The 15,479-nt window shown below is 32.1% G+C and overlaps 1 protein-coding gene across 1 annotated transcript; it reads right to left on the bottom strand.

Annotated features, from left to right (window-relative positions):
• Positions 1–1,602: 1,602 nt before the first annotated feature.
• LOC128206396 (melanocyte-stimulating hormone receptor-like) lies at positions 1,603–11,244 on the bottom strand. Its single transcript, XM_052908803.1, has 2 exons — positions 11,143–11,244; positions 1,603–5,880 (listed from the first exon to the last, which is right to left on the bottom strand). Exon 2 carries the CDS (start codon positions 5,349–5,351, stop codon positions 4,137–4,139), a length of 1,215 nt encoding a protein of 404 aa, XP_052764763.1. The 5' UTR covers positions 5,352–5,880; positions 11,143–11,244; the 3' UTR covers positions 1,603–4,136.
• Positions 11,245–15,479: the final 4,235 nt, after the last annotated feature.

Here is a 15,479-nt window from a genome sequence, read left to right as displayed (position 1 = left end):
TATGTTTATGATAGAAAAGTTACGTTTGCCTCTACTATTTCTTCAAAATAACCGCTGTTCATTATTCTGCAATTTTTCGCCGACTAATTATCTGTGATGATATAACGGCCGTTGAAGATTGCCACTTTCCGACCTTTGAGTATTAAAATCTGAACACATGGCAAATAAATTTCAAACAACAGTTGAATCTTGTAAGAACTGCATTTCAAACTTAGCAATACTACACAGGAGCTCAAAACCTGACATTTTCATATATTGTCATGCAGAATATTGTTTTCCTTGCGTTCGGCTCTATATTTACCACAATATGTAAAGGTAAAATAAGGCGAAGCTTAACCGTGTAATAATTATTTTGCAGATAAGACATGCCTCGATTCACCGAAATCAGCATGCTAGTAATTGAACAATGTCCCTGACAACATGATTAAAACAGTTTATTCAACAATTACATTGTATTCTTCCTTCGTATAATTGTTTTTCGGTTTGCACACATATTAAACAATGCTGGCATTTCGGCTAAGTGTATGCAACACAGTAAACAGCGGTGTTACACTTTTATATTAGCTCTCTAATTGATACGTTGCTTTGTAATTTAATCTTAACATACATATTGGTAAATGTAATATTATATTTACATAGTCAGATCAAAACTCAGATCGCGCTATTACAATGTATAGTTATGGAATTTGGCATGCCTAATCGTGATCATATTCATTTATTCGGTTCTCTTACTTGATATGACTTCATCAAATCTCTATTAAAAGTTTGTTGGAGTACCATCCGATCGAAAATTGAACAACATCCAGATCGCAATATTGGCAATTGAATTGCGCACTTTAAATTGTAAATCATAGCTTTTTTCGTGTTTTCCTCTCTCTATCTGGTGCACGGATTTACTACACCTAATTAGAATGCTTATTTGCATAATAATTCAACAAAAAGGTTAATCATCATACTGATCGCCCTATTCATTCTGATGTGATGGCTTTCGAGTTTGACAATAGGATTGCACTAAAAAAGACAGATCTCTCACTTGCACATTTGTGATTCAATATTTACCAAGCTTACTTACAAAGCGCATTGAGCGAAATAACTCGACAAAGTTTCATCAACATGCTTTAGATTGCATTATTCTTTTCATAAAATTATTTTTGCCCTTTCTCGAACTGAAGCGTGTCTTATAACGTATACTAGAAACATTGACACACATTACGCTGTATTGTCCCGTATTCTAATTCTGTAAACGAAATATTTTGAAAACCTTTGAAAGCCTGTCATACTGTATTATTATTTTTGCCCCTTGAATTTTCAGCATGCACCATCACTAAACATAACTCTTCACCATATGATTAAACTTAGTTCATCACGTGTATTAGTTAAACTTAACGCTGCAATCATATCAGTCTAACTCATAATCAATATTTGTTTAGTCATAGTCTTTCCCGTGAAGAGAATGTAGAAAGTTCCAAGCAGGCGAAAACAGAAAACAAGGTCAACATAACATTTCACATTATATCTAAAATGAATGCATGCCTGTTTGTACGATATATTGGAACGTGAAAACAAAGTTAACAAAGTATTACGAGATTTATTGTGGAAAATACAAAAGTTCAATAAAAGTAGGAAATAGTGAACAATAAAACGTGTAATAAATGGAGAAAAATGTAATTTCCGACATTTGCCTTCTGAAACAAATCAGCAAAACAATGATTAATATGTTTTTATCACTTATAGGTAAAGAAACACGTAAAGAAACATTTTGTTGACAATTAATGAATAAAACATTCATACGAGCGAATTAGCATGTAATGATTAGCCTTATTCTATACCAAGCACTATTTAGTCTGTTTTGTACAATTTGTATCTATATAAAAAGTAGTTAAAAAACAACATCTATCTACGACAAAAAGTACAAACTAACAAAACCAAAATACAAATGTATTGCAATGTATGGAGGTTTTTTAATTTATCCGTTTGAAAATAAACATTCATAGTAACATCTATTTACAATATAAGCTTAAGTTATTTGTCAACTGAATTATGAATTGATAACTGACAAATGGTAAAGAAACGAACAAAATTAAATCGTTAAAATCGTTAAAAGGGTAACTTACAATAAAACAATATTAACAAGCACGTATTGACACTTATCTCAGCTTTGAAATGGAGTAACAGAACGAATTTGACGAGCGAAAACAACTAAAAAGTCATGTCAATTACGTTACAAGCCGAAATTTGAGCCAAAACCATTGAAGTTATTTTACAAAGTAAATCAACAGAGTATTATTCCTTCGCTTACAAGTGATGTTGGTATCCGTTCGTTAAGTATTTGAAATTAACTATTCAGTATCAATTATATGATATTTTTTGCTTAATGCTTCAATGTTTTTAGGTTGATTGTTAAATTATGGGACACGTTCGAGATTATGACCTTGCTTATTATTTAAAGACTCAGTAGACTCGAGTTCCAGTGATCTTATAGTTCACTGACCGTATTAAGCCCCCAGTAGACTCAAGTTCCAGTGATTTTATTGTTCACTGACCGTTCTAAGACGGTAATCCCATCATAAAACCGTATAGTAACAAGGATAAGGGTATGGTTTGTGTGTGGTGTTTGTATTTCTGTATGCGATGTTAGTTTGTTTTGGGTTTTTGTGTGTGTGTATGTGATGTTAATATGTATGTAGTTCATTGTCGTTTAACCCTTGCTTTGTGCCCCTAAACAGGATTTACCTTTTGAACTTTCGACTTAAGTGCTTGTTTTGTATTTTCCATTGTATTATTACATTTTAAGCTGTGCGGCTCGGCCTACGCAAAAAGTTTAACATTAGGATGTTTACCAGTATAAATCAGCTATTAAAATGTGTTTTAGAACTTTCATCTACTTTGTCCTTAGTACTGTATAAATATAATTACCGATTACATTTTGATATAACAACGCAAATTAGTATTGATTTTAACATAATCTTTGTTTAAAATCTCATTTCCAATCGTCCACACGTTTTATTTAACTATGTCTGGAGTATACAACGCAACAGCGAGTTTGGAAGGCCTGGCAATTCAAAGTTCGAAAAACGAAAATTTCATTTATGTTACGAAACAGCTGTTTTCCAAATAAAAAACAAACATTTTAATCTAGCAAGGTGTTTGTTGTTCATTGTATAATTGTCGGCTTTTTAGTGCTTCTTCATTAAATACATCTGTCTGTGCGATAAAATAATACTTAAGATATGTCAAATTTAGCGCATACTATTGTGTCGGGTTTGAAATAAGTTATGGCCTATTATACACGCATAACAATTTAGTTTATTTCCTACCTGTAGTCTAACAATGATCAGAAGTAAAAACAAGTATTATGTTTACTATTTCAGCAAAACACGCTAAGCATTATTATAACAGGGCACCATCAAACTTTTATAAACATCCGTCTGTAAAATTAGCAATAAAAATTTAATTGCCAATAAACTAGCGTGTAAATTATTTAATGTTTCAAAGATCTGGCATTGTATTAATCAAATGGAATACTTTGGCAATGTTAAATTGTTGTTTCAATGAGAAAGACATCAACCAACACGTTGGTAAAATAACAGTCGAATGTAATATCTAAGAAAGGCAAATCTTAGTGAATGCCAATGATCCTCGTTTCTATCGAGGAAAGGGCATTTCTCGACTTTCAGTAAGTGAATGTGCGTTTTTTTGTGTATAAATATTCATTTAAATATGTTGAACATTTATACAAAATATCAATTAAAATGCGTTGGATGCCGTCAAATACCATATCGATGCATAAACAATCGTTGACAACAACGACAGGGTCATAACAAAAAATTGATGTTTTTCTTCGAATACAGACGATAACATATGATGGTGCAATTTCGGTTATAACATGTAAATACCCACCTGATACAATATACATAGGTTAATTTATACAACAACATAAATGTAAACATGATTGACTTTCTTATTGTCTACTGTTATTAAACGTATGTACGCTAAAACTCGTCATTAAAAATTAATAAAAGTTCATTTCAAATATGACATACTGATAGTGATTCGAAACATATGTGTTCATAATATAAATATCCTTAATCATTAACTCTAACAATGCAAATAATAGTATTGTCTGTTGTTATATGTCAATGATCTGATAAATTGTCCCTTTCGAGCCCAAATTTTGAGTGTTCACTGCTGTCAGTGGGCGACGTGCAAGTTGAAGTACATGTCGAGTTTCTCTTGTCGGAGATACTTAGTCTTGTAACAATCGTATTGTCGGCATTTCCCGTATCACGCGAATCATTTCTGCGTCTAAATTGTGAGTGCATTTCATTCTCATAAAAAGAAGATCTCCTTCTCTTTCGTAGAAGTTTATTGTACACTCTAATATAGCCAAGTTTCACTTCGGATCTTCTCACGGCGTATATAACAGGATCGCATATTGTGTTTAATACGACGAACAGGAACAAAATCGAGTTGACTAGCCGCAGACTGTCAAGAGCAGCTTTATTCATTTCGGAATAAGCTGGATTCCATATGTACAGAACGGTGTGGTATAATCCTATTGGGCACCAACAAAGTGCAAATGTCCCAATTATAAGGAATGTTGTGACAATGGCTTTCATGGAATGGGAACTTTCCAACCGATTATGGCGGTCATCCCGAACGAGTTTCCTCACTTGATAGCAGATCCTTGTGTAGATGATCAAAAGGCCCAGTAGAACAATGAAAATAAATATGACAATGACAAGTTCGTAGTTAAATGTTGTTCTATTCACAGTATTAACATGATCACAAAATGTTGTGTCTGCTTTCCGAAAGCTTGGTAAACTTACAAATAAATCCAACGATCCTAAGAATATACTTGTCACCCACAAAGCTGCAATGATGACTCTCACTTTCTGCTTGGAGAAGAAGCGATCGTAATACAAGGCCTGCATGATGGCGACGTAATGGTCTATAGCCATCAAGACAAGGTTGAACAATGTTGACGTCAGCGCAATATTGAGGAACATCCGATTCAGAACAGGCGTGCACGGGAGGCGGCGATTTATAAGCATAAGGATATCATGAAGAACACAGGAGAGTATCACCATGATATCAGACACTCCCAAGTTAATTATTAAAGTGTTATACGGTGACCATCGCTCACGAGGAACGTTTAAAGTAGCCAGTATTGAGAACACATTTGCTAAAAATCCAAAAACTATCAATATTAGCTTAAAAAGCTGCGTGGGCTCTCTATAGCCTTGATATTCACCGCTGTTGCTTGACGTTCTGTTATCATGGTTCTCTGTCACATTATCCATTACGGTCATTGTCACCAAGGTGGTTATTAAAGTTGTTGTATTGTACATATTTAGTCTTACTTTCTTAAAGCAAAATTGCTTTGCTTTGTTGTCAACGTGTTTATTTATCCGTTTTTATTCATAATTTCGTTTTAATCATCCATATTTTTACCTACTTTATTGTTTTTATGAAGATACTCTTATGAACCTTTCTGGTAACCTATTGTTGAACTAATTTTATTGTTTTCTTTTAGTTCAAACTGCTGCCTGTTTTGTACATCCTTATCATGTTACTTTATCACTTCATTATTTTGGCATTGTATTATCATGGTCTCATCTTATACGTTTTTATTGATACTGTAACCTTATCCTTCTTATTTCCAAAGTCACTCTATATTTCTTATTTCTACTGTCATTTTACATTATGTATTTCTACTGTCGTTCAATTGTCTTATTTCTTTCGTCACTTGATCTTTATTCCTCGAATAGATATTTGGTTCATCATGATTCTACTGAACATTCAGTGCATTTTATGTCCTGCACTTTGTTTATACTCAGATTCCTGACGGTAAATTTCTCTAATCGTTCGTATGCCATCCTGAAAATAAACAAAGGCATTTTACTAGAATTGGTTCTTCCAAATGAATATTTGATATCAATGTGGCTGCAACATATTATTATTCAGGAAAATCAACGTTTAATTCTGAGCGTGTCTGTTGAATATATCTAGGAGAACATTTGCAACTATGACAATATGATGTGCAAGGTAAGCGTGATTGACGAACGTATTTGAATGGCAATAACTGGGTTATTCGTTCACAACATATATATGTGCAATAAAAAGTCTACTTCCGTTACTTCAACCTTTTAGGGTGTCTGTTTATTATTGCTTGTTGAAATATCTGATTTTGAGTTTGATGAATGAAGCACATGTTTTCACAACGCATTGATTCGTGTTAACCTGATTTAATGCATTCAACCATGAATGTAATCCTGTTTTTATATCTCAAAACCAGTTTTACGTATGAAACGTAAGGTACCGTCTCCGTGTCGTTGTTACGTCTGGCATGTAATCATCTTACTTGATGGCTGTCAGGTTAAAACCTGCGTATTTAAGTGTTAGTTTGATTAGTTTATTTTGCTATTTTTTGTTTTTATTTAATTTAGACAAAAACGCATCAAATCTGTGAAAAAAATAAAACAGGGTATTGATTTCATTCGCGCCAAAGAGAGTTAGTTTGTTTATTAAATTTACCTTTAGACAACTTGGAAAATCCTGATATGCAGTATTCTGTACGGTTAACATTATTCAAGAGAAACAACGGGAATGTATTGGGTAATTTATGACATACTTATCCTACGTGATAATATATCTTAAAAATCAACAAACATATCTAATCAAAAAACCTGAAGAATACCATTCAGCTTCATTGCTTTGAATGTAACCCACTTTGCTACACATTGCTTTTACCGTAATCCTAAAGAGACAAGTATTATTTACGGTCAGAAATGATTATAATGATAATTAAAAAGGTCACAGTTCACTTGTAAATATCGGTCATTATCGGACAGTACTGATCTACTTATTTATGTATTGTTTTAATAAATATAAAACTGTTTTAATCATTTCCATAAATTTACTGGACTAATAACAGCTTTTTTGTCACATGCTTATATTATTCAGCTGACAGTTCCTATGTGGTTATATTTATTTATAGTAAAGATAATCGTTCCTTGTATTAACAGTGCCAGACATTCTTATAAAGTACTGTGATGGAATAAGTAACAACATTATTGCCAATATGATAACACATCGCAACAAGTTTAAGAAAGACCTCTGTTAACAATTATATAAAAAGCTGTCACAAGACAAACTGTTTGCCAAAAAGCCTTAGTAACGCTATTGAAATCTATAAGTGAATGTTTATTGTTCGTTTATAAAAGTAAGTAAAATCTAAACAAATGAAATAGATGTGTTGTTTACAGGAACACTGTAGATGAGTCCCTATAAACGAACTTCATTGTTATATATTGTATTGTGTGTTCCTTGATGATTGTTGCGTTGTGTTTCTTGATGATTGATTTTTGATTTAGTTTGTAATCTTTGTTGTGTGTGTTGCTTGTTGTCATATTGTGTGTGTGTTTTTCGTTTTATTGTGTGTGTCTTCTTGATTGTTGTATTGTGTGCTTTTTGTTGATTGCTGTAGTGCGTTTCTTTTCGATTGTTGTATCACGTGTTTTTGATGCTAGTTGTATTGCGTGGTTTTATTCCTTGTTGGTATTGTGTGTTTTTGTTGCTTGTTGTTTTACGTGTTTCGTGTAGCATTTGTTGTTTTTGTTGTATTGTGTATTTCTTGTTGATTATCTCACTTTATATAAAACCTTGATTTTATGTTCATTAAAAAAAATGCAACCTGATCATCCCTGTTGTTGTCATTATATTATTTACATATGTTCAGTATTCCTTGTTTGAACAAATATAAATCGACATTAATTATTGATGTTATTCCTTAGAAGTAAAACAACATAAAAGTGCAATGGAAAAAGTTGGTATAAGGCCAAACTTCTACATAAATTTAAACTGAAAAAAATCAGTAAGATACACGTGCCATGAAGAAGAATTAGCTTAATTTTGAACCTCCACAACAGTTAATGGTAGTGCAATATACATATAGTTCATAAGTTACAAAAAAAAACAATCACGGGATATTACATATGGATTATATTTTATTATTATTATTATTATTACTTTTATTATTATTATTATTATTATTATTATTATTATTATTATTATTATTATTATTAGTATTAGTATTATCATTATTATTATCATCATCATCATTCCGATAGTAATGCTCTAGCCCGCTCATTACAAACAAGAAATATCAGCCAGATTTTATCATTTTATGCATTTAAAGCCTTTTTTATGAATGTAAAACATTCAAATTGCAAGTGCTATCTAAATTTGATTATAAAAAGTAGGACAGATGCCTGTCACTCTATTGCGAACACAATTTGGCTCATTTATTTTTTGCACCTGTCAATTAGTCGATCAAATTATCAATTATTCAAGTTGAGACGATACATAAATACTTTCGTATTTCGGGGATCAGTACTCATTTCTATACAAACTAACAGACACATTTAAGAGTACACGTTATCGAGAGTAGTCATAATTAAACGTGCATATTCATCGGTGTACACTAGACCGAGTGTTCCAGTCTGTATTAATTGACAGGTACACCAGTTATGTCCATTTTATTATAATACAATGCCTAAAATAGGGGATTATGTTATAGTCTTTGCTACATCAAGTGCTCATAAACATAATCATGTGCTCAGTTGGGGCAGCAATGTGAGGTTTGTTGGTTAATAGCGGAAGCAACTTTTGTTGTTATGTAACTATAACAACTGTATATGACAATTGGCATCGGGAAGAAAATCTCAAAAAAGAAACAAAATGGGGTTAAAGCGCTTTTACAAAAATTGAAAAGAACATAAAATTGAACAGAAAGTATGTTTCAACGAGAATTTGACAATTGTATAAAGTAATATTTGTATTTAAGTGGAAAAAACAATTCGATTTGGATAAATCGTAGTCATACGTATACAATAAGAATGAACCAGTCATACGTGTATGAGTTAGTTGTTAATTTGATTTCCTAAATAACATACTTTTGGAACAATTGTTGTTTAAAGTTACTTTGAAAATTGGTAATACCGTTGTCAGTATCGTTTCTTATTGAAAATAAAAAAAATAAAAATAAAGTATGTTGTAAAATCACTTGAACGTGAAATTCGATAGGAATATCACGTTGAAAAAGTTTTGCGAAATGACCACCCAATTTTCTTAAAACTATCAAAAGTGTTGGAAAACCCCTTTTCGATATCAACAATTTGCATGATAATCTTAATTTAAAAGTATTTAAGATAACCTGAAGTTTGAGTTTGAAATAAAATAATACATAAAACCAACCAAACACCTTTATAGACAATTTGTGAAAAACCCAACAGGTTTCTGAGATCTGTGACATCAACATAATCTCAAGCCTCTAAGGGTTCTTCTCTATTCAGTATTTTTATTAGTTTGTGTTTGTATATATCTTGTCTATTTTTCATATAATGTTACCCATATCAATTATTTTCTGCTTATGCACAAGTTGTGCACAAATTGTAATATCCGAATAAATGGTGTATAAAACAACATAATCTTACTGGAGATATTTTCTAAACTATGAATTATTAATAAACTTTTAAATGATATCACCAGTGTGGGTTTTGTAAACATCCTGTTGCACGAATTTGCCGTTGTGTTGTTAATTTTGTCACTTTGATCACTTTGTTATCGGCCACGGCACATGCTAGTATGGATCCGTGTTCGACAATGTTTCCGATGAAGAGAAAGATGTTGTACTGATGAGAGCATGAATGTATGAAATATTGTTTAATCAACCAAGTCACCGACTCTTCAACTTATTTATTTAAGAATTATTAAAAGAATACTGTTTAAATATTCTTAACTATTTGCACAAGTATAATATTGACAATATTATCTAAAAAAAATACTTTGAATATCATCTAAGAAATTAACCTTGAGAGGCAGTGTGGTGTGCATCAAATTTCAATTTGTACAGACGCCTGACTTGAAAACAAAATCAATGAAAAGTCAGTAAGATTGTTGGCAGTGGATTGGAATGCGTCTGTGTGTAAAAATAATTTCAATAATTCAATAAACATGTACCAATTTCGATCTCTATACATGTTTTGGTCATACATATAGAGCAAGAGAATATTGACTATGAAATAGTTTGAATAGAGTGCCTCTTAACAGGGCAATCATTTAATTTAGTCTGTTAGATTTGATCCTAGGAACTGCATTGGGATTTGCGAAAAATAAATGGAGCGAATGAATGAAAAGAAACGGACAAGTGTGTCACTTATCACCAAACCCAAAGAGAGCAAAGAGCGACAAAAATCTCTCTGATAATCAATATAAAGAATAAAGATTGTTAAACACAAAAAATTGAATTTAATTTATATTGGCCAAATTATTTAACAATGTGCTATTACGACTTGTTGACTTATTCGCATAAGTGAAAACAAAAAAAGCATGATCAATCACGAACGTTCATATATTCATCTTTGCTTAATTCGGCCTATTAATCAAACAATTGAGGGATTGCAATTTTACAAAACGAGCTGATGAAAGTTGAACGACATTGATTTTGCCATTACTTTAAGAGCTATGATATACGTTTAGTCAACTTTGCAAGATAATTAAAAAAGCACAACATACCAACTAACATTGAATTATGTTTCAATAATAAATAGGGTGTCTTGTTAGCGCAGTAGTTAGCGCATTCTCTTCTCATCTAGGCGACCTGGGCTCGATTCCCAGCCTGGGCGCAGGTGAGTTTGGTAAGTGGTCACCAAGCCGGACAAGTGAGCTTTCTCCAGGTACTCCGATTTTCCCAACAACACACGGCCACACTCTTGCGCATTATCGCGCCAACGAAAGTGGTTTAGTACAAGTTATCATATCACAATCTTTGTAAAGTGTATTATGTTTAAAATAATATTAAATAGCAAAAAAAAATCTTTCACAATACACATATCTTTTCTTCAGAAAGAAAGAAGTTTCAATTGAAAACTGTTTTTGAATAGTGAAAAGGTTGAAGAAAAAAAATGGAAGACAAAATTTAAGTTTTTTCCTCTATAAAGCAGCTCCTTTATCCTTGTATCCATGTTGATATCCAACTGCTTTTGTTTTTATATTAAGCGCTAAATGTAAACTTGTAATGAGTTGATGTACAAACGAAACACATATCATACATTGTACGTATATTTAAATGATACGTACCACGACCAATTAAATCCAACACCAACTGCTGTCGTTTATTTTATGAACACAACACGCGTCTTCTGAAATCCTGGCGCGATGACTGCTCGTGCGGGATTGATTGATCAGTTCTGCTCTTCAACTGTTATTTTATAAACACAGGTTTAGGAAACCGGAGCTTAGTAGTTCATGAATAATGGAAACAATTAATGTTTGTGAATAGCAATTGGATATTGTTTAAATTATTCGCACAGTCAATAAACTGGCTTGTAGACGCGTCGTTGAGTTTTATCCTGACAAATTTGAAACAGTGGTTCCAGCCATTCGTTCACCTTAATTAATTTATAACTGATTGTATTCATTCAAATCGCAAAGTGAAGAAAAAAATCATGACTATTATGAAACAGAATAATGATTAACAATTAACCTTCAATGCTTTACCACTATATACATCAATTATTTTTTTTAACATAGACGTATATTTTGTTGTTTAATTGAACTGTTATTGTTTTTGTTTTTTGTTTTGTTGTTGTTTTATTATTTTTGGGGGGATGGAGACGGTCGTTGAGAGTTTATAGGGTAGGTTTGAGGTATAAATGTATGCTTCCTTACAGTATATTTTATCGTAGAGCGCACTGGATTAAATATTAAATAAGGCCTTGTTTTCTCGGTGATCATAACCAAGACTGGGTATCCTCTGGAGATTGACGCCAGAGTAAATATTCAGTTTTGTGGTAAGCATTGCGGTGTAAATGTATCCCCCTTAAACCTCAGAACTGTTCTGTGATATATAAGTCCTTATATCGGGTTAGAGAACAACCATATAACAGTCGATTTTATGTAAGTCCATTTGTTACCTTTGAAAGCAACATAGGGTCAAACGCATTGAACTAAACATAAAGTAGCGATAATAATTAAACTAAGTAATCATAGTTATTCATTTGCATCGGTTTGCTTCATTGTGTTTTACAACAGTTTTACTTGCTCAAACGAATATGCTGCTATGATAAGCAACGTCCAATATAGCATTTGATAACGGTAACGATATATCTATCTTGGCCTCGATCGAAAATAAAATTATTTTCAATAACTACGGCATAATTTTATGTCATAAACATATAAAATGACTTTTTACGAAAATACCTGTGACCTATGTACCTACTGTTATAGCTCACGTGTTCCTGTTTCATATTTGTTATTTTATTTAATTTAATTTCCAGTTTCATTTCACAATTTATATACAAAAAATTAACGTATCATTACATTTCTGTTCTTCAAACATGGTTTGCCGATGATTTCATGCTAAACGGTCTTTAGAATTTTTTTTATCACGGTCGAGCTAATACATGGACTTTTCTTTTGAACAGTAGCAAATTCATTGTACCAATAATTAATGTAAACAATATAAAATAATCAATATATCATTCAATAAAATGCGAACCATTAGTGCAAAGAGTTTGATTGGAAACCTTTTTATTTGCATTTTGTATAAGGAAATCACGCAGCGAAACTACAACAACTGTAAATCTACCGCAAAACAGTAAAATAATTGCTTAGTCTGTAAAAGTTGATTTACCATTTCGCCCACAAAATACAAAAACAAAATGCAGAGACATGCTGCATAGCGGACAATAGCCCAGTGACAATGTATTAGAGACACACTATAAATGATAGGATCACCACCATGGAACTGGCAGTAAAACAGTGAAACAATTATATATGTCATGATATTAAATGACTATGTTTCCATTTTAATGCAGTATTTGTCAGGTTATAAACAAAATTTCTTTAGTTATTTTAACTATACAGTATCTCTGCAATTAAGTATTGTGTTTAATGGCATAGACATGCATTTATTTGCAAAATGATAATCGATCAATCAGTATATTAACAGTTATTGTAATTGATAATTGTGCGTAATAATTGAAATAAAGATACCGGTGTGTCGTAAAGTATATTTGGGTGATTAAACTTGTTGATTTTTATCTTGTTTATTTAATGTTTAAAATCGTGAAGTTTTACAGGTCGGGGAATTATATGACATGTGTATCTAACAATTGGAATATTATATTAACATGCACATAGCACGATTGTGACCTAATTTTAACTCATTTCTGTTTGTCACTAATTCTGATAAGTAGCTAGTGTGTAACTAGTCCTCAAATCGGGGTTATAGACATTGGAAAAATTTTCGTGCGTCTACCTAACTATTATGCTTCTGATGGGTTAGAGCTACCGAATTACCGTTTCTGAGGCTAGTTGTATCATTGACTTAAAACAAATACTTTGTTCATTTAATATTTAATATTTATAACAAGTAATCGCCTTTGTATTAATGAACACAAATACATTGGAAATAATTTGGAACTGAAACAATACGCATTACGTGTTACTATTCACTCTGATTAAGTTTTAAAACTTTATGCTTTATGTTCATGTGTGTCAGACGTACGTCCATTTGAAACATAACACTGGTCTCAAAGGTCGAATGCCGATCTTTAATGGTCATTTAGCCTTATTGGTGGGTCATATTAAGGCCAATACTTTAAACGTGAATGTTGCAATCCGACAAGATATCAAATGCGTGGGAAATGTAATGTCTATAAAGATTGCTACAGATTTTGCAAATACAATGAAGTAAACGATGGAAAATTTGTTCAATTTTGATCATATACGGAACGTAACATATGACTGAAGAGTGTAATGAGGTTGCCTATTAAAATTAGTCATTATGCCAGTTAATAGTTTGAACACATTTGGTAAGGATTAAAAAGAGGGTTAGTCAGCGAAACAGCTAATTTGGTCGAGTTTTGTCATTTTATAGGCAATAATCATAAATCATATTCATTAATGAAATTTCGACATTTATATGAGACTCTTCAGACAACGATAACTAGATCCCTTAATGCAAGCCATGCTATATAGGCAACAATAAAGTTACACCAGAACACTATGTGTAGGATTAAATAAGAGATTACTTCAGAAACCATATATTGGGCCATGTCCTTGATATCAGGAATACAACATACTATTTTTATCATTTAGATCGACCAGACTCTACGAAGAAAAGAGAAAACCAATACATATGAACGTTGACATGTTCTATGTTTCTCGCGATGTCACAGCGACGTAGGTAGACTAATCAGTTTTATTCAAAACGGCTGCAACGCGATTTTGAAGACTTCGGCTGGAATAGAACTAAGAGAAGTCACTTTACAAAAGAAATAAGAGATATACCTATATAACCGTGATAACAGTTTGAAACAAATGAGTCTAAAAGTTAGGGCAACGTTCTTATATATCATCATTTGCATTTAACTTACCGTAACTTTGCAGAACGTTTTTTCTACGTAAGTCCGGATATATATTAGCAGGGATGGACTTATTACCCGGATGAAACTGAAAATGCATATAGCTTTGTAAAACATGGATGTACGTAAATTATCTCCTTAAAAAGTTTCGGCGTACAAACCTTACCAAGTGATTGATCCATTTATTTGTTTTTGAAATTTGGTTTAGAAACATTTACTACTGCGTTTCAAAACATATTTTCTTTTTTTGCGCACCTTAAAAATATAAGTCAGAGGGAAATTTAGGTAGCTTATTATATACATCAATAATATAAACACATTTAGAGTAAAAAACTTATACATGCACTTTTTTGAGTAAGTTCCGCTTTCGGAATTGAACAGGGAAGTAACATTACCATTTCATATCGTTGTAGTAGTTTGTCATTAAGCCCCACCCCTTTCAAAGATTGCATAGGTCTCGTAGATAAAAAAGTCATTCTGGTATTACATTTATATTATTTCTTGTAAATATTGAGCCAGTTTATACATTAGTATGTGTATAAAAACGACAGATATATACGTTCTAATTTTACGATAAATCACAAAACACTTTTTGTTTTGTTTTTCATACAAATGCGTAACATTTGATTTGCTGATTGATAATACTATAGGTGGTACAACACCTTATAAGCTTTACATACGGTTCATATTTTGTTATTAAACAAAATATAATCCTAAATGGTTGAACAGTCTGTAATAATAATTATGACAAAAAGAAAGTAGGCTTAATTTTTTGAAGATCCAAATGTATCTTTTTCACTGCAAAAAAATATTATTAATGACTTTATTATCCGTCTGATTGTCCTAAAACATGTTCAAATAAATCATTACTGTGTGGATACTGATGCTGAGCAAGCTACAGGTAGTAGCGACAAGAACCAAAATGATGGTGTTGGTGATCATGATTGAGTTTTTGCTGGTACGGGCGATGATTGTTGCGCCGACGATGTTGAAGGAGATCATGATGTAATTGATGAGAATGCAGGCGATCATGGTTGAGGCGATAAA

The sequence above is a fragment of the Mya arenaria genome, chromosome 10 (genome assembly GCF_026914265.1).
Source record: "Mya arenaria isolate MELC-2E11 chromosome 10, ASM2691426v1".
NCBI lineage: Eukaryota > Metazoa > Mollusca > Bivalvia > Myida > Myidae > Mya > Mya arenaria.
The sequence above is the reverse complement of the archived record's forward strand: the minus strand, read 5'-3'. Positions and strand labels throughout refer to the sequence as shown.

What these genes read in the sequence shown, in the direction of transcription:
- LOC128206396 (XM_052908803.1), bottom strand. Translation starts at nt 5,351, where the DNA reads ATGTACAATACAACAACTTTAATAACCACCTTGGTGACAATGACCGTA.